Raw genomic sequence first — 21,153 nt, 5'->3', positions numbered from 1 at the left:
CCCTGTAATGCTCTGTTAAATCATTAATATTTAGTTCATCAGCCATTTGACTTTACCCATGTCCAAATCACTAGGAGATGCAGGTGCAGTTCTTATAATTTTATTTATAAATTGATTTGCTGCAGTAAGTTGTCTTTTAAATTCCACCCTACGATTGACCAAACACTTTAGATCTCTTGCCATGATTGAATCAGTTCAAATTTTACAAGTTAGTGCCAATAATATCTATATTGTTAAGTTTTTAATGTGTATAAGTCCATAAACGTTCAAGTTCTCCAAGATCCAAGTTCCAATTCCAAAAGTATTCAGCTAGCCAACGTCCAACTGGTTAACCAGCTCCAACGATTTTTCTTCCAATTACAAATTATTTAGTTAATTAGCCCCAATAGCCAATTAAACAAAATTTTTAAATCTTCTACCAATTACTTTTTCACTGCGTACAGTGACCAAACTTGTTTCTTTTCTTGTTTCCATTCCATGACGAAAACAAGCCACATGATTTCCAACTACAAAAATGTCGGACCAATACTCAAGATGTATTGGTTTTTTTTTTCTAACTGTATCGTCGCAATATTCACAATTGCATCCGGCCCGAAGGACCAATTTGTTGGGGCGATTTGCCCGCAATTTCGCTTCACCAAATAATATACTGTTTATGGACTTTATTCACTTATTTTTAATTTCTACACACTGCACGTGTTACCTTAAACTTTTATATTCTTATTCTATCTTTGTTCTATCTTACAATGCTTACTGTTTTTCCGCTTGTATACTAACTTAACCTAACTTTTTACAACTTTCAAAGTTACAACTAATTACATCGAGGACATCGGAACTATCTTACCCATCGAAGAAAGAACTATTGCCCATCGACGTATAAATCATATATAATTAAATGCGTCTTTACATAAAAAGACGTAACACGGATTTATATCTGAGAGTCTTCTTTAATTAGTTTTCCGCCAATTTTAATCATATGATGTGGGAATCATATGAATCGCTTATTGTTACCATATCATCTCCATTAACTCTAACTCCATCTAACTATTCCACTACTACCACCATGCTCAACAGTATACACAAGCTCATCTGTCTATAAGGAATTTTTCCCACTCCGGTGTATTTATTTTGTGAATACTAGTTAATCTCGGGTTTTTTACTGCTACCATCCTATTAGGCTAGAAGACAGTAAACGTTTCTTAGTTAATTTCGTTCATTAGCTCGTTTTTGTATAAGAGTATAATGTATATCTGTATATGAAACGATATTTTTTGTAATTTGAAGCATACTCTATTTTTCTGGACCAAAGTACTGATAGCACTACGCTGTTCAAGAGAGTTTACAATATCCAGTTGTGTATTAACTCAGGTTCGCGAATCAATAGAATCCCCGGGTCCTCGTGCCCAATAACGGCTGCCCCATCAGCGGGTACCATATCCCCAAATTTAATGCAGTAGCAGTAGCGATCCGTGGGGGTCAACTGTGAGGCGGTTTCGGTTTAGAGTATTGGTAAGCCCAGAGGCAGTCCAACATAACCCGGTCCAACTTGCCATTCCAGGGCAAGTCTCCGCGACCAGGTATGCGTCATGCATTCCACCGCCTGGTTTTAGACCATAACAAAACGCTGTTCAAGAGAAATATTTCCTTTTTGCCATTTTCTGCACTTATAAACTGTTCTAACAATTACATGAACGTTACAAAGTACATCGATCTCTAGACTAATAGTTTTTCAAATTTTAAATCTATATTAAAAAAATATACTATATTCAATATAAAATCAAGTATTAAAACCGCCAATTCTAAGAAATCAACAATTGGCGGTGTAACCTTTGTCTCATAGAACACGTGTGTTGGTCTTTTTTCATATTAAAGAACAATTGATAACAAACAAATAAGGTTATTGTTTATATTTATAAGCATGGTGATAAAAATTATAAATTCCAATATCCACATGTTTATTTAAAGATCTATTGTAGTTTTTATATCCCCTAAAATATAGGGTGGTTTTTTTAATATTAGTATACTAACTGCAATAACACATTAACGACCAGAAAAAAACATATATGTTTTGCCTCAATCGTTTTATACTTACTATAGATCATTTAATCGATTGAAGTTACTGACTCATTACGAATCAGCTTTATTGTTGGGTAATTGTAAAGCACGCCAATAGTAAGAAAATAATACAATTTTGGCACCTGGATGGACGTGGAACGCGTTCGTCGATTGTTTTTGGTAATGACCCAGAAACTTTGACGTAACCTACCACGCCTACTTGGACGAAATGCTGAAATTTTTGGCTAGTTTGGGAGGTCTAAGGTCAAGGTGGTATATATCGATGAGCGGTGTTAAACGTAATGGATCCGATTAAAGTCATCACGTCAATTTACTTAACGACGTATGTATCAATAATTAATAGTTTTTTTTGATCAAAAATTATTAAAATGAGTAAAAAGATTCAATCGAAAGTACAATTCTCTTACTGGGCTTTGACTGTCGATCTTCTGTCAAATACGTTAGTGAAGTTACTTCTTGCTATAGAACCTACATAATAACAACGCTAGAAACATTTAAAAAATAATAATAACCGTTTATTTTATGTTTAGCTTCAAAAAAAAACACACACGTCATTTTATACATATAATATAAAAACATTTTAACTGTATTTTACAATTGTATTGTATTGTACAATTGTACAATTTGTATTTTATTACTACATTATCTATTTAAATCTAACATGCTCCACACGGATCTGTAATATTTTATAACATCTTCTGCAAAGTTGTTCTTCTAGTTATGTTTATTATTTCTCTTGGCTTTCTACTAAGCCTATAAGATGCCTTATAATGATTATTACGGTCAGTAATGATCCATGTAATGATGTTCAATAGTAATGATCACAATTCTTTAGCCTTGATTGAACCTTACGCTGTTTTTCCAAGGGTTTTTAAATTATATCCTTGCTTATGTTTAGCTTATGTGTAGACCGATGCATGTTTCTATGATCCTTGATAGAATAGCGGCTAGTACTTCCAGAATCTACGACAGATTGGCGAGCTTAAATTGATGATAGGTTAGTTTTGAGAAAATGAAATGTTGGACATCCAAACAGACAAAGTTTGTCCCTGATTATTTATCGCTAATGTAAAATTACATAGCGAGTTAAAACATTTTATATTTTTAGTGTTGATAAAGACAATAAAAATACATTTTGATAAACTAAAATCTTTTCATTAAAATGTAATTTGATACGTATTACAAGAAATAAAAAAAGCAATCAAATACAATGGGCAAAATATATATGCAGTAATAATGAAATAAACATTGTTAACTTAGTGGAATGAACGAATCTCGATCATTATGCGATCACTAATTTACATACATTTTCTACACTTATCACTTTTGAAAAATGAAGCATATGCAACTGCTTGACTGATTGCGTGCAACTCCATTTATTTTCCATCAATATCGATGCAAGATGTATGGTATAGTGACCGACTGTATTAGTTTAGTGAGCTAGACCGTCAGCTCACTCGCTGGCAATTTGGTGTCCATTTTCGCTGCGACATTGTAAACTGAGACTCCGAATGTTCGATATTATGGACTTACTTTAAGCAGAATTCTAAGAAAAGATCAGTGGTTTCTTGTCCTATTAATACGGTTCTTTCTATAGTCATCAAATTATACATGTCTGAGCACCCAAAATAATATACATATGTCTATTAGTCTCACGTTTTGTTTGTTGTACACTTTGTTGTCCTTGTGAATGAGTATAATTATAATAATTTTCTAGGGATGTGGTAGCCTCTAACTGTGAGCGATGAAATAAGACTGTCCGAGTTTATTGCTCCAACAACAATTTCATCAAAGTGCGTGGTTTTTTAGTTATATTTTCGGTATTTAAACATTGGAAGTTGCCAGCATAATAATCTTAGTGGTCAGCCATTTTCCAGCATTCTCTTAAATATATAAAGCTCGCATTTCAATTATCGTGGCAGTGTGTCTCATATGTTCTTGTAACCTGCGCTTCATTTATATGCTATATATACGGTCCGGTCTTACCCAGCCTGGTTACTGGTGTGATTGGGATCATTTTCCTTGTCGGATTTTACACTCTTGCCTAGAACAATCACAAACATAAATTTACGGCCATGGCCCAGCGGGATTCGAACCCGCGGCTGTCGCAACAGTGGGAGGACCGTCCTATCGCCTTTACCACTGCGCCACCAAGCCGGCTATTACATTTTAGGTCTTATGATACATTTCTTTGGTCAATATTGTCCTTTATATGTAAGTTATGATATGTCGTTGGTTTGACGTTTAAAGCTATTTTATTTTACAAAAATAAGTAGTGAATGTAGACATATTATGACACCATTAAGTTGAATATAAACATACATACAGTCTTTGTAGTCAATGCTATATCACTCGTACGATTAATACCTGCCTCCTAAATAAACGAGGGATATACGTGGTCGTTGTCCCATTTGTATAGGTTCCAGTTGTAATAAAATTATTTGTATCATTTGCCAGTTTGCCTTTGATAATCTGCTTAATAATACTGTTTCTACTCATTTAAGTTATAATATGTGAAGGAGCTTAGATACAAAAACTATTAATTTACGTGAAAATATTATTTTATTTAAAGGATAGAAGATACGACTTGTTAAACGGCGATACAAACCGACATTGAGGGTTTTTGTCTATTAGAAAACAGACCCCTTCGTCTCACTCGTTCACCATTTAAGTAGTTTTTACACAGGTGACCGTATTATGTAACATATATCCATGATATTCCCTGTATGGAATGGTTTCCCAAGATTTGATAACTCTAAATACGCTATGGCTGAGAAACTATTATTGTAATCTGCTCTTGGGGTCCGTATACCGCAAACTACAAGCTTTCAACTTCAGTCTATGTTAGTTCACAGAAATTTCTATTTCGGTTAATTGAATAAATTGAAAAGAGAACAGCCTATGATCACTCATCACACCATCAAGTGAAAGATATACACACAGTCCTAATAGCCAGAGCCGAATCAGTCGCGCGGTGTAACAGTAACAAAATTACCCAGTCGACTCCGTTCGACAATTCGCAATATTTCTCTTCATACGGAATTAAAATTGGTGAAATTAATTCCAATCAGATTGAATTGATGGCAGAATCATTCTCCACAAACACAAACAGATTCTCCACAAAATATATATTTTCAAAAATATGGTTGCGGTTAAGTTCGGTCCATATTGCAATTGGATTCTTAAGTGGAAAAAAAATTTTAATAAAGTCACGGAGATCAAAATAAATCGTACTTATAGTTAAACTTTCAAAACTAACTTTTAAATGAATTTTCTCAGAAATATGTCATATTTCGCTTGTAGCGAAAAAACACCGAGAATTATTTTTATATGTGACTTACATTTTAATTTAATGTTAAATTATTAGCATTGTATGAATATTATATTACACAGGTTGAATGATATTTGTTAATACCGACATCCCCATAATAAATTATTTCGAAAAAAGTGCTCATTGTTAACTCGAAGGTTATTGTTGTTCAGCATTTTTAAATAGACCATGTTAGTTTTTATATTATGTTTTCCCACTTGAAAGCCGTCGTTTCGCTTCTTTTTGCGCCTCACGCCGAACAATCGCATGGGTAGCATTAATAATTCACCCGTGTTTAATTTTTTTTTATTATTATATTTATATGAACCACGATATGTATAACACGTTAAAAATATAACAAAAAAAAAACGAAAGCTTTCGTCGCATACCTGTATAGAATAAATTGATTATGATTTAGTAGTTTGGTTTAATTTATTTTGTAGTTGATTGTATCATAAATACAATTTTTCTCTCTTTGTTAGCTTCTCTATTAAGGGGTTAGTCTGGTTTAAGGGACCAAAATTTTAAATTCTGAGCAAAGAATACAATAATTTTTTTTTTAATTATAGTAATTTCAACACTGTTGTGTTATTTGGTGACTTAAACGTATATTTACTTTATTAGCACAGTGATATATATATTATTAAGTATTTGTTGACAAAATCAAAACAGAATAAACATGTATCAAATACATATACGATACAAACACAAATTGTATAAATAAAATAATAATGAATCAATATATAAAACGAGATAAAACATAAATAAATATTATACATTTAAAATATATCAATAGATAGATAGAATATTAAAATAAATACATAAATGAAATTAACTTAAGATATGAAGGTGAGAACTGACAATGCCCGATCATTAGCCTATTTAACAGGACCTGCTTATACCTATTAGTAGATAATATCATAGAAGTAAAAAAATCTTGCTAATAAACCACAATTTATTATCGCCCTTCAGCAAGTCCCGCTCTAATTGAGCAAGACTATCGATTTAATGGTAGTAATGGGATATAGATCCTTATAATATGGAAAGTTAGGAATATATGTACCACTTAGAGTGGCTTCTTTAGCTGCTTTGTCTGCTCTCTCATTACCATCTATGTCCACATGACTGGGGACCCAAATAATTGATATTCTTCTTTTCCGTTCAACAAGATTGTGATAGATGTTATCGATACCAACGATAATAGGGTGTCTAAAATTTGCATTTTCAATTGCCAGGATAGAGCTCAGGGAATCGGTACAAATCAACCAATTGCCAGACTCAACCTCCAATACAATCTGTAGAGCTTTCCAGATGGCTGTTAATTCTGCCGATAGTATGGATGAATGTTTATGAAGTTTGTAAGTTTCTATTCTAGAGGATCCAAAAACAGCTGCGCCTACTGCCTCGGACGATTTGGAACCATCCGTGTACAAAACTTTATGGCTTGGATACAGCGATAGAAGATGACCAAACAGGCCCTTGATTCTAGGACCAAAATTATCCTTGCTGTGAATCGTTAGAGATCTATCTGTGGGCAGCGATGGAAACATCCATGGCGGGAGATTTGTGAAGCTGGAGACGTTAAGTTTATCTGTATTTAGGTTGATCATCTTTATAACCTTAAATAACTGGTCTTTGAAACATCATGCCCTACATGACAGATTTATTATTTTATTGCTGTAATGGCTCCCCTAATGGACATGTAGAATAGCATCTTGGTTGAGTTGGTTTTTGCGATTAGCGATGAAGGCTTCCATAATCAAGTTTGGGGCGTAAAATGTGGAACGCTTCACGATTTTGCGTGTCATCCTTGCGCAGGGGCCATGCTAATGTTCTCTGTATCGTTCTAATTTTAGTATATGTTCCGCCGAAGCGAGTACTAAAAACATTTTTGTTATGCACATTATGTTCGATAGAAAGCAGAGCAGAACAGACTCAAAATCAAGGAAATGTACCGGTTAGTCAGAAAATACTCCCAACTTGACCTAAAATCAGAAAGATTGGTTTATCAATCATTTATTTATTATGTAACCAACGAAGAACAGCAGAATTATTTCGAAATCTAGTGGATTTATAACATTATAGATGATTTAGCCTTAAAATATGAAATAAGGTTATAAATATCAGCAACGTAGAAACAATATAGCTACTCGTACCAAACCAAACCCCACGAGCTTCTGTAATATATAAGAGAGACATATGACTCGAATCTTGCAACTACCTTTTTTGTACTTTTCGAATTGACGAAAAATATTTTCAAGATTTGTCCCCCCAAGATACAGAAGGATATTGAAACATTTCTACTAAATTGTTTAAATAGAACCTGAGGTATTATATCGATTTTGAGAAAAAATTCTAGACAAATTCATTCATCATAGACATTCTAGAAAAAGCCTGAGACAAAGTTTACAAACGTACTTAACATGCACATCCTCATTTCTGATCTATATATATTCTATTTGAGCCTTATAATTTACAATTAACCTTTTAAATTCTTTTCTCGAGTTGGCCGATCTTCCTTGACACCCATTTATGAGCTCCAGTGCTAATAGTTAGAACTTCGTTGAACATGATTACCGCTAAAAAATTAAGCTTAATAGTGCTACATATACTTTAAAAATAGCCCAAAAAACTTACCCCATTTTATAAGCACTGATTTTTTCTAAGTCACTACTATAAGCAGGAACAATTACATTTCACAAATATGTTGCAATGATATAGATTTACGTAAAAAACGTCAAAATAGAAATCATGTTCTAAATTATTTTATTTACGAGATAGTGTCTTGATAAAGTAGATACCATTAATTTTATCATTACAAACTAACATCTAGATAGATTAAGATCTTCTTGTGTGAGCATAGTCAATATATTTCAATAATATTAGGTACTTACATGTATTCTGATCATTCTTTTTCGTCTTAATAAAGTATTTTTTGAGAAAATATGGCGCTATATATATTTATCAAAATATTTTCCATCATTTTCTAGAACTTTTCCCCATTTTCCAGTTGTGAAGGTTCCCAACATGTGACAGAACGTTGTCATGCAAAATGATGAATTTGTGATAATTAACTCACTATTGTGGGTATTTTTTTGCAACAACATGTCGTTTAATTTGATATTTGGTGTGGGTGGATATCTGCAGTAACAGTTTTATTTGATTTTATCAGTTCGTAATACACTACACCTTGCTGATCCAATTACATGCACAGCAAGACTTTATGTATGGAATTTTCCGCTTCTCCGTCGTTGAGAATGATTATCTTAGACTATCCCATGACTTTTTGCATTTGGAAACTTAAATACGCCATAGAAATATTTTCCTTTTCCTATCAAGCAACGAAATTGCGGTGTTAAAACTATTCTAAATGACATTTTCCGTCCCTCTAGATCTCGATCTTTCATTCTTGCCTCATCTTGATCTTTGTTGGTTACTCACCAGTCGAGATGAACCCTAATTGATAATAAGGACCCTAAAAAATAGTTTATTAAAGAAGTGGTATGATGTGTAAAATAAAAAGGTCACAATTATATAAAAGTCGTGAATATATTTTAATAATAGTATAAACTTTTAGGGTGGTTATAGAAAGGCAATTGCAATTGAGTATAGAGTTCACTCTCTTAATGCAAAAGAGGGGAACCAGATAATAACAGTGACACCATAATTTTGCTTAATATGTATAAATAACGCCTTTGTTATCATTCAGAAAAGTAGGTCTAATATTAGCTTCAAGATAGGCTGATATGATTTAACAATACAAGAAACATATTTTTGTCTCAGTCTGGTATCTTATTTATTAAAGCATATTCTTTAGAATTATATTTAAACAATATAGGATATATAGAGATATAAAACATAAATGTTTTGATATTTTTTCTTTCGACTCTCTGCCTGGAAGTTATAAAGATGTCTGTAGCTTGTTTGTATCATTCCAAATATTTACATAACCTAATCTGAAGCCTCGCAAGGAGAAATCTGTTGACCCTGTCGACAAAACCTCCCGAGTACGCTTTTATCCAAATATTTATTGGTTTGTCTCTTTATTTAAGAGCGGGGAATGCCGTGCAAATAAATTTTGATAAAATTACGCCTTATGACCTATATGAAATAAAATCGTAAAAATAAAATATTGGGAGTATTCTGTATACGTGCGTATGTGTAATAGGTTTTGTTTTGTATTTTACATTTAGTTTTTACTATACAAAATTAGTTTGTCGACTATTGGTGGTTATTAAATAATTTATGAAATGTGAGGAGTTTAAAACAACAAAAACTTTTATTTTACTTTAAAAACTATTGAATTTTACGGAAAGAAGTGGCGACTTGTTGAGTGGCGAGAATAAAACAATACTGAGGATTTAATTCTATTTTACCATAAAATACCACAATTATAGACGTCTCTTTCATCACACCACCAATCTCTACATAAACATATGACGTGATCTTGCAATGTTACCGCGTGAAATCTGAGTTTTAGTACATTTTGACTTTGATATATAAAAAATTTTTAATATAAATAAAATAATGAAACAAAAATGTTATCTAATATAGTTTTTTAAGTTCGTTCCCGACCTGCATAGAGTCAAGACGTGTTTTTTCATTCCCGAATACGAGTCTCCTTAAATATCAAACAAAAATACATCTATATATTTTTTACGGTCAACTTCGGTTAACGGTTTCAAAGAACTCCCAGATACGGGATACGGTGAAATGGCCAACCCAAAGTGAAGGAAGTACGTGCTCTCAAACAAAAGACGTTCCACGTTTTCCAAGGTTAGTGAAAAAAACATTTAATTATAACTGTATAATATGATGGACAACAACATGGATTTGAATATATTATTGAAAGAAAACGGGGAATTAAGAACGAATAACGAGCGTCTGAACCAACAACTGTTGCAATTATCTAAGGATATGGCTGCTATCCGTTTGCAACTGCAAGGTCACACGCAAGATACACCAAAAAGCATACTAATTATGTAGAAGACTACACCGATGAAGACTGAAGTAACAAACAAGAAGGATAAAAAGAGGAAGAAGTCAGAGATGACGCCTTCGCCAACCGCAAAAAGTGCTATAAATATTAAAAAAAGAAGAAGCAAGAAGACAAAATCCCTCTGCCCCCTCCGATCAAGGTAAGCAATGTTGGCAATTTAAATTTATTTAGATCACAAATAAAGGGAGTAGCCTCTGACCAAGTGCAGTTTAAAGCTTTATCTAACGATTATATTAACGTAACCCTTAGTAATGAAGCGGACTACAGGAATGTAAAAAAGCATTTCATTGAGATGAAGAAAAACAATTCATTCAATAAACTCGAATACCACACTTATCAGTTAAAAAGTTATAAGTGGTATAGAGTAGTCATTAGAGGATTACCGTCCACAACAAATCAGGACGATATTAAATTGGAATTACGGGCTTGCGAGCACGAAGTAGTGACCGTCACGCCTATAGCGAAAAAGACAACTAATGTAAATGGTGAAAAACAAATTAAAACTTTTCCGTTGTTCTACGTAAACATGACACAAATCGAAAATAATAAAAATATATATGACATAAATTATTTACTAGACTGTGAAAAATAATAATATACCACAATGCACAAACTGTCAAAATCTTGGACACACTAAAAATATTTGCAGTAGGGAACCAAGATGTGTGAAATGTTCCGGTAAACATCACACAACTCAGTGCAGAAAACAACGCAATAGTGTAGCGACATGCGTGTTGTGCAATGAAAAAGGTCACCCTGCTAATTAAAAGGATGTGCATACTGCATCAAAAAAAAAAGAACTCCAGCCAATGAAAATTACAGCAGAGCAACGCTTAAGACAAATTGACAAACCCAAAAACTCTGAAACAACATCTACCGTTGAAAATAAAAAACCCCAAGAAACCGTAAGACCTTCGATAAAAAATATAAACGCCACAAAAATATCAAATGATAAACAAATAGATATGAAACCGCAGAAAGCTGCGGCCAACGAGCGACATGATGAAATTGCTCAAAGAATTCCAGATTGAAATGAGACAGAAATTCAGTCAGTTAGCAGACAGGGTGGAAAAATTGGAGAAATCCGGATTGGGGAAACCTACCCAAAACAAGCTACAGAAAAACAAAAATGAGTAATTAATTTTTAAGAATTAGAACTTAATTATTAGACTAAATCAAAGAGTCTGGGATCTCGAATTATTCTTAAAAACAAATAACATAGATACAGCTCTCATATCTGAAACACATTTTTCTAAAAAAACTATATTAAAATACGGGGTTATGATGCTTACTGGACACTACACCCAGTGAACGGGCTCGAGGCGGAACAGCTTTAATAATTGAACAAAATATACAACATTTCGAACAAGAAGAGATTAAAAATGATAATTATAAAAGCTACGATAATTAGTATCGAAAAAAACGGGGCTGAAATAAATATTGGCGCTATATATTGTCCACCAAGACATAAAATGACACAACAACAATATAAAGATATCTTTTCAAAATTAGGCCCAAGGTTTATTATTGGTGGAGACTTTAATGTTAAACATACAGCTTGGGGTTCACGAATAATAACACCTGGAAAAGGAAACGAATTACTCAAAGCCATTAACCTTACAAATTGTAATTATCATTCAGGGCGCGAACCCACTTACTGGCCCACAGAAATAAAGTCCCAGACCTGCTGGATTTCTACATTACAAAAGGCATCTCATTAAATCAAATTAGTACAGAAAGCTTGTGCGATCTTACATCTGTATTGTTAACACTGGGCGCGACAATTCTAAGAAAAGCAAAAAGCCTAATCTTACCAACAAGTATACCGACTGGGACAAATTCAGATTAATACTACAGGAACAAATCAGTTTAAAAGTAAGACTTAAAACTATAGATGATCTTGTGCTGATGATCTTTGATCAAAACCAAACATATAACTGAACAAATTCGGTTAGCTGCAAAAGATGCTACCCCAATAGCAAGAGAGAAATCAGAATATGAAGTACTTTACCCCCTCGAAATTAGAGAAATGATAAAAGAAAGGCGAAAAGCTAGAAGAGTATGGCACAGAACCAGAAATGCTGCAGTCATAACTACTTTTAATAGAATTAGTAATCAGACGAATCAAAAGATCAAAGAATATAAACAGAATTGCTTTCAAAAGTATGTAAATGAATTAATCCCACAAGCAGACAAATATTATTCGGAAAAGCAACTCGAACATTTTAAAAGACCAATTATTCGAGTACTGCCAATTAAAAATTATCGAAATGAATGGGTTCGACGCGACAATGAAAAAGCTGAATTGTTAGCACAATATATAGCTAACATATTTCGACCTAATGATATAGAATCTACCCGATGTAGATCTAAATCTAATTTCTCCACTGGAAGTTGCCACTGAAATTGATAACCTCAATCCTAAAAAGGCACCACCATAGATGACATTTCACTTGGATTATTGAAAGAACTGCCACGAAAAAGCAATCATCGTGTTGACATATATATTTAATGTCTGTTTAAGGCTGAAGCATGTCCCGGAATGCTTTAAAGTTGCACAAATAATTATGCTCAAAAAACCTGACAAACCTGCAGAACAAGTCGAATCTTACAGACCTATTTCGCTACTACCTGCAATATCAAAGCTATTTGAGAAACTGATATTTAAATGTGTTATACATTTGGTAACAATACCAGATTTCCAGTTTCGTTTTCGAAATCACCATTCAACAATCGATCAAGTGCACAGAGTAACTGCGGCTATTGAAAGAGCCTTTGAGGAAAAGAAATACTGCCCTGCAATATTCCTGGATGTGTAACAAGCTTTTGATCGGGTTTGGCATTTGGGTTTAATCTGTAAAATGAGCAAATTGTTACCGCGTAACTATTGTCAATTGTTGAAGTCATAGTAATTCGGAAGAAAATTTAGAGTATCGCACGAAATAGCGTTCTCGACATTTAAAAATATCTCGGCTGGAGTTCCACAAGGTAGCGTCTTAGGACCTCTCCTGTATCTACTCTACACTGCTGACATTCCAACAACAAAAGAAACGCTTCTTGAAACCTTTGCTGACGATACAATTATTAGGGCAATAGAAAAAGTGCAAGTGGCAGTCAACAAAATCTACAAATGAACGAAAGATTGGAAAATTCAACTTAATAGCTTCAAATCTGTCCACGTTAATTTTGCACTGAGGCGAAATAATAAAAACTTAATTATATCACTCAATGGATGTTCGATTCCTGAAGCAGAATGAGCTAAATACCTTGGAATCCATCTTGACGGTAGATTAAATTGGAAGCATCACGTTAGACAAAAAGTAAAACATATTAGAACCAAAATAAAACAACTATACTGGTTAGTCGGAGGATACTCTCAACTTGATCTAAAATCAAAGAGGTTGATCTATAATACAATTATAAAGCTAATTTGGATCTATGGGGTGCAAATATGGGGTTACACTAACAATTCAAATCAACTAGTCATACAACGCTGTCAAAACAAGGTTCTTTGATTGATTACCAATGCCTATCGCTATGTAACTAATGAAGAACTGCACGATGACCTGGAAATCAAATGGTTTTGCGAAGTTATCAAGATTTCGCCTTGAAACATGAAAGAAGATTACTAAATCATACTAACGTGGGAGCAATACAACTGCTGGACAGCGCGCAGGATGTCAGGAGATTGAAACGAACAAAACCATACGGACTTATATAAAGTGTATACATTTAGTGTAAACTATAGCTACAAGTTAATAATTAATAAATAATTATAAGTTTATAATTGAGGAATACATACTGATGTATTTTCTCGCACTCGTCTTGCTTGTTAATTAATCCAAGTATATAGGAAAATTAGTAATAAATTAATTGTAAATTAAGATTGTACTAAGCGTATCTAATAAAGATGTTATAAAAAAAATTAGTTTATTTTAACATTATAGCACATCTATATAGACACAATAATTTAAAGGTTAGAGTTGTTTTATTATATTTGCATTAAACTTTTTTCCACACTAGTATAGGAAGAGTTTTAGTAGCGGTATCCCCCGAAGGTCTAATCTACCAATTAACAATTGTATATCTGAATAATGTGTTTTACTTTTATTAGAGAGCATTACATTTTGTGCCTAGTTCTTGTTTCCTTCGATGGAATGTTTTCATGTAAAGTTATTTTGATTGTATTTCTCCTTATTTTGTTCTGTTACTAACTGTATACATCTTTCTTGATAAAACTAGATTTAGTCACTGCATTGTCCTTAATACATTTGCCGTATCTCCAAAACTATTAGTATAGTATTATTTCTCCCCTCATACTTTTTAACCAAACATTTATAGTTCAGCAATAACGCACATGCACATAAAGCTTTCACATTCTATAATCCAATTTCCTACAGTTAAAGCATATTAATTATATACTGATATTTAGTTGTTTCCTCTTTCATCAGCCTGTCTTGGTAATTGTCAGCATCGAATCTCTGTCACTTTCAGAATCACTACTCAAGTTAAATAACTAAGCTGCTTATTTCGAACCGAGTAACAATTTGAAATAGTTCATTCTCTAACATGATTTATTCAAAACTTATTATATGTACTTTAAGACATTCCTTAATTGCAGCCTTTGTTGATGCACTGATGATGTGAATTGTCCATAACAATAACTGATGGTTCCTAAAAGTTCTTTTAAAGCTGATCTTTTAAAACCACTGCAAAAACAAGTTATGCTTCATTTCTCTATTATTAACACCTTTGGACTTAATGAAGGACTATATGTCTGCAATGAATTATTAATAAATATTATGACTAACAAAACCTAATCGGTAGTTATTCCAACGTTTATATATTTTTTAAAATCCTATATTACCGAGCAGTGTATGAAGGGATGGTCTACATCCCCTCAAATAGCTGCATATCTTTCAGTTTTTTATGGATGCTTTCCAGATTAACAATTTTCTCTGAAAGAATTTTTTTTTTTTTGGCCTGGAACCGGGTAGGGGAATCCTGTTACGGATACCTGGTCGGGAAGACCCGCAAGAATAAGCGAGTTGGACTGGTTATGTGGAGGCTGCCTCTGGGCTACCCACTAAACCCCACCCTATCAGCTGATCCAATGACCCTAACTGATACTTCTTACTGTTAGTAAGGAAGGTGCCCGTAACCGGTAACACCGTTAAGAGGCACAAGGGCCAGGCAAGGACGTGGCGTCGTTATCACACCACGCAGCTTGCGGTACATGAGTTAATCGCTCGCCGGAGAAGGTCGAGACAATTAGGAGTTAGAGCACGACGGGGTAGTGTCGGCTGTGATAGAATAAGGCTACGAAGAGCCGAATGAGTTATTGGCCTAAAATATCGGCCAGCTCGGTAATACATCTATTGTCCGAGAGACGAAGAGTGGAGAAATATCTCGAATAAACCTCGGATATAAAATCGTGAACTTGGGGGACGTCTGTTTCTCTATGAATTTGATTGTTCCTGACGAACCATGGGGCATTAATAATTCTCCTGAGAATTTTGTTTTGAAACACTTGGAGACGTTCCACCTGGCTAGGGGAGACGTATTTTAGATAGACACTGGAGCCGTATAGAACGAACCAGCATCTTGTACAGGAGAGATTTTATAGATAGAGGAAGCCTGCTGGCTCTGTTGATAAGCGGGAACAGCAAATTAACAATACCTTGACCTTTATGGAGGGACTTTTGAATGTGGGAATTCCACCTAAATTTGCGATCGAAGACAAGACCGAGATAGGTGGCTTCTTCTGACCATGGGATTTCGGCGTTATCGATTTTAAGACGCGAAATGCTCGGTGGAAAACGCTTCTTGTGGAAGAGGATGGCCTGGGTTTTCTGTGGGTTGACCTGCAACCTCCAGAAATGTAACCACTGGACCGTCTCATCGAGTTGTTTTTGGAGTCTGCTTCGGATGTGCGGTGCTACTCTTGAAGAAGCAAAGTAAGCAGTGTCGTCTGCGTAAAAAGCAGCCTCAACTTGTAGTCTCCTAGGGATATCTGAAAGAAAAATATTAAATAGAGCGGGTGCCAGGGGGGAGCCTTGTGGAACTCCTGCGTCGATGGTTTTCCGGCTAGAGAGAATATCTTTAATCTTCACCTGGAACGATCGTCCTGACAGAAATGATTTGATAAGAGCTGTTAGGTCATCAGGTAGACCTAATGGGACGCATTTCGCCACTAAGCCTTCGTGCCAAACCTTGTCAAAGGCTTTGGTTAGGTCCAAGAAGACCGCTCCAAGACCAAGTCCAAGAAGTCTTTCACGTCGGTTAAAAGCACAGTTGATTTTTGCTGCCAACCGATGGGCCTGATGAACGGCTGAATGTTTAGCGCGGAACCCGAATTGCTCATCTGGAATGATATTGTTTGTCTTCGTAAAATCATTGAGGGCATAAAGAATTGCTCTTTCAGCCAGCTTGGAAATGGAGCTTAGTAGGCTGATAGGTCTGTAGTGTCTGTAGTGATGACTTAGCTCCTTTTTTGGGGATAACTGCGATGAATGCATGTTTCCATATGGATGGAAAGTGTTGCAGCCTCAGAATGGCGTTGATGATATTACTTAGTTCGGCGAGCTGCTTGTAGGGAAGATTTTTAAGTTGGGCTATCGAAATATTATCGAAACCCGGGTCCTTCTTATTCCGAATCTTGCTGATCATTTGAGTGAGTATTTTAGGAGTGACTAGATGGTTTAAAAGATAACTCGGAGTCACTTGCGAACGAACGGAGTTGGAATTCCTAATGATTTCGTCGTTGTCAGCAGCGTTTATATTTGTAGCAGGAGGGAGGCGTTCCATTTGGGCCTCATAGGTTTTAGCGAGGAGCTCGGCCTTTTCGCGGTCGGTGACTGCAAAAGTTCCTGTCTCCGCTGACTTTAAGGGGGGTATGACGTTTTGCACCTTCCACACGAGGCTTTTAGAGAGTTGCCAGAAAGTTGCGGGGCCATCCAGTCTTTGGTCCGCTAGAAATGAGTTCCATTTCTCGGATCGCCAGGCTTTAATGGATTCCTTCACTTCTCGTTTTACTCTGTTGGCCTCCCTTTTGTCTGCCGAGTTGAGGGTGGCACGAGCTCTGCGATAGAGACGATTTTTGAGTCTGATCTGTGACTTGATGCCTTCAGGAACTGTCTCACTTTGAGAGTTTGAATAAGATGGAACTTCGAATGATGAATTGTGATAGGCGGACTGGATGTCTCGTGTTAGCTTCGACACGGCACGCTCGAGTTGGTCAGGTCGATCAATCTTCGGGATTGGACCGGATTCCAAGAGAATTTCCTGATATCTCTTCCAGTCGGTTTTCTTTATGGCCTTGAAGCGAGGAATTTCGATTGCACAACAATCCCCGAGAGTTAATATTATCGGACGATGGTCCGAATGTAACTCGTCGAGAACTTGTACATCACAAGGACGATTGATGTTCTAGAGAATGAAAAAATCCAGAATGCGTGGAGTGCCCCGTTGTCCAATAGCGGGGTGATGGGTAGGCTCATCCGGCAGGGCGAGACCAAGCCCTAAGTTTGCAATCAGTGCTGCGATGTCGTTGCCTGCTCGATTTGCGCGCTCGCAATCCCACATGGGATGGTGAGCGTTGAAGTCTCCACCGATTATTTTTGAGGTTGGGCCGTCAAAGAGCGTTTTGAAGGCAGACGAGTCATGTGTGGAGCATTTCCTGTACAGAGAGGTGATCGCGATTGGACGATCCTGAGTTTCCACCTGGATAGAGGTGGACTCGATATTTGGTGACGATACAATTGAAGGCAGAAGGTTGTGTTTAATTCCTTTTTTGACTAGTATAGCAGTTCCGCCACCGCGAGTTGGGATACGGTTATTCCTGTAAACCGTGTAGTTTAGAAGGGAAAAACGATGAGAGGGTTTTAGGAGAGTCTCCTGGATAAGTGCTATATCGATGTCTGAAGACGAAAGAACGAGTTCCAGCTCCACTTTTTTATCGCGTAAGCTGTTGGCATTCCACGACATGATTTTAAGAACTTTGGAAGCAGCCATTTTGACGAGTAAACAGTTGCTGAAAGCTAGATGGGAAAGGGGGGTTGCCGCTTAGGCGGTTACATTGGAAAATAATTGTTGGGATTGAATGAACTGCAGGATGCTGAGCATCTGCTGCAGTGTGAAGGTAGTTGGAAGACCCGCTGGCAGTGCAGAAGGTTGCATTGGGGCTGGGGCTGGGATATTGGCGGGAGCCGCCTGGTTGGAGGAGGCCAGCTTTTGAGCTAACCTCCTGCCTCCCTGGTTGGTCCACGCAGAGTTTGTGTTGCCGGAGGCTTGTCTGGATTGGGTTGGTCTAAGATTCCTGGGAGCAGGTCTACAGCTACAGCCTGTGTAGTTGGTTGTGTGTGGGTCTCCACAATTGCTGCATTTAGGTGGCTCATCGCGTACCTTGGTGCACAAACGGGTTTCATGGTGTCCGGCGCATTTGACACACCGGGGAGGCGCTCTACAGCGAGAGCTGTAATGGCCAAACAGCTGGCAGTTGTAGCACTGCACAGGCTGGCCGTTGCCTCGCTGGAGTTCGACTTTCACGATTGACAGGCCTATTTTGGTGAGATTAATGATGTTCCTTTCTTCGTTAGGAACAACGACCTGTATTATGGGAAGGTCTTCGCCTGATTTAAGTTTCCACCTTTGAAGAGATTTTGGGTGGAAACCTTGCGAAATAAGGTGTTCTTTGGCTTCGTCAACCGTTACAATCGTTGGGATGTTGCGGATGATGACTCGTATTGCCCTTTCAGAAGGAGGGCAGAAGGAGTGAAATGCGTATTTCCGGTCTTCAAGAAGCTTGGTCAGTTTGCGGAAATCGTTCGAAGTTGGTACAAATAAGCGAGTTCCGTCCTTTCGGCTTAAAGTTGCGGTAATTTTAATTTTAATTAAATTATCTTTCGCAATTCTAAGGATTTCTGAATATTTTTTCGTGTCACGAAGAACAATGGGTGGGATTTTTTCCTTTCTTGGAGCAGTGGTTGGATTTGGGTTCGCCGAAAGAGTTGGCATAGGTAGTGATGTTGGTGATTGTGAGGCAGTTCCCGAAGTGTTTGGAACTGTGGTAGCTTGAGGCGATGTATTTAGTGAATTAATAGCCTGGCTACTTACCTGAATTGGCTGGGTCGTCTTGACGGCCGCTGGTTTGGGCGTTGGCTGGGTAGCTGTCTTAGTTAGCGGCTTGGTGGACGCTGATCTGACGGCATTTCTGGAGGTTGATGGTTGCGAGTTGGCCTTGGCTCTCTGCTGGATGGGTTGGGTAGTCGGCTTGGCAGCCGGCTTGGTTGCAGCTGCATGTCTAGCCTTATCGACGGCCTTCGACAGCTGACTTGGTTGTGGAGGGGTGATGGGGCCCCTCTTCCTCTTTCCCACCACGGTGAATCCATCATCCGGATCTTCATTTTCTAGCGGTTGAGATGTCGTTTCATTTGTTATCTCTTGAGGTTGATGTACTAACTGCGCCGGGGTGGGTTTAGTAAGGGCGTCTTGCAGCATCATCCGCATTGCGGAGAGCTCTTCTCCTTGCTTTGTTAGCAGTATTCGCAGTTGGGTAACCTCAGTTTTGAGCTCTGCGTTTTCAATTTTTAGGTACTCGATGCATTACCTCTCATCGGGGCATCGTCAGGGCTATCATCGGCACATTTGTCGGTTGTTAGACGGCAACTTTCTGAAGGCGGTGCTGGCTCTGGCGTGTGGGACGCCATTGCCCCGCTTGTAAAACGCTTTTCGGCGTTTACAAACGTTAAACGTTTTCTGTAAATGCGCCTTTTCGGCGCTTACAGATGCTTTTTTTTTTTTGAAGTAGGCACTGGTGGAAACGTGATAACGGATCGACCGTCTTTGAGAAAGTTTCGGGTGATTCTCGGAAGCGCAGGTAGGTTCGGCAGACCGGACACGACCGTTCTCTTCGAGAGCTAGCACGGAACTCTGAAAGAATTTTTGACAGACGTTTTACAAACGGACGACTTTTACAGGCTCATTGGATTACATGTTCGGCGACAAACAGCATTCTATCTGTTTTTAAAAAGAATAAAATGATAAGGAAAATATTGTCTGACTATAAAACGAATTTACGACTTTCGACAGGCACATATAGATGACGTGCGGCACTACTGTTTTGAATAGACTATACATGTCTTGTTCCTTAGAATTTATAGTATTGGTAGCCAAGGAAGTATCAATCTCACGATATAACTCCTCCCTCCTAAAAATGATCAAACGCATGTACTTGATCGTTGTTCTTTCATTTGCTAGTTTTCCTTGAATGATCTTCTTAATAGCACTGTTTTTACACAAATTTCCACGATGTGCCTCATATAGTGGAATAGTTTCCCAAGTTTTAGTGACTCGAAATTCCGATAGCCTAGGCTAAGAATTTGAGCTACTTTAGGCCACTACTGACCCATGGACTAGGTGTTTAAAAAAATGTGAATATTTCCTAATTGGAATTGCTTATCTAAGAAGTTTTTGAGCACCTCTAGTCCAACTTTTGTAACCTGCAGTTTTAGTTGCAATACTTTTGCCCTCCACTTAACTACACCACAAAATACTTCGAGTAACTGCGGAACGATAGCCAGTCCAGCATCAACCTGTCTTTTTTTAATAAATAATTTGAGTTCGGTTAATAGCTTTATGATCTCCCCGGAGTTCTACCAAGTTTAAGTTATGAAATGTAAAAGCTTTAAAATAACAAAAAAAAAGGAGTATATCATAAAACATTTTCCCTTATCATCTGAATCGTCAAACTTCAACATAATTGAACCGT

The 21,153-nt window shown here is 36.7% G+C and overlaps 2 protein-coding genes and 1 non-coding gene across 4 annotated transcripts in view; 1 reads left to right on the top strand and 2 right to left on the bottom strand.

The window, feature by feature from the left end:
- The window catches only part of Ypel (Yippee-like), a 229,224-nt gene that overhangs the window by 61,788 nt on the left and 146,283 nt on the right, over nt 1-21,153 (top strand). The window lies entirely within an intron of this gene.
- LOC143189374 (U6 spliceosomal RNA) lies at nt 7,160-7,266 on the bottom strand. The gene has a single exon (XR_013003833.1). It is a non-coding gene; the product is annotated as a U6 spliceosomal RNA (small nuclear RNA).
- Nucleotides 17,328-19,921, bottom strand: LOC143194127 (uncharacterized). The gene is made up of 2 exons (XM_076400712.1): nt 19,500-19,921; nt 17,328-17,466 (listed from the first exon to the last, which is right to left on the bottom strand). Exons 1-2 carry the CDS (start codon nt 19,890-19,892, stop codon nt 17,392-17,394), a joined length of 468 nt encoding a protein of 155 aa, XP_076256827.1. The 5' UTR covers nt 19,893-19,921; the 3' UTR covers nt 17,328-17,391.

This window comes from Rhynchophorus ferrugineus, unplaced genomic scaffold (genome assembly GCF_030347505.1).
Source record: "Rhynchophorus ferrugineus isolate W39M unplaced genomic scaffold, kcgeb_rfMv2 rfM1, whole genome shotgun sequence".
Taxonomy (NCBI): domain Eukaryota; kingdom Metazoa; phylum Arthropoda; class Insecta; order Coleoptera; family Curculionidae; genus Rhynchophorus; species Rhynchophorus ferrugineus.
This window is presented reverse-complemented; position numbering and strand designations above follow the sequence as displayed.

Coding starts and splice junctions, on each gene's coding strand:
- LOC143194127 (XM_076400712.1), bottom strand. CDS start 19,892: ATGCGGATGATGCTGCAAGACGCCCTTACTAAACCCACCCCGGCGCAG. Junction 17,467..19,499: donor AGACGACCCAGCCAATTCAG/GTAAGTAGCCAG, acceptor TCTCTATCGCAG/AGCTCGTGCCACCCTCAACT.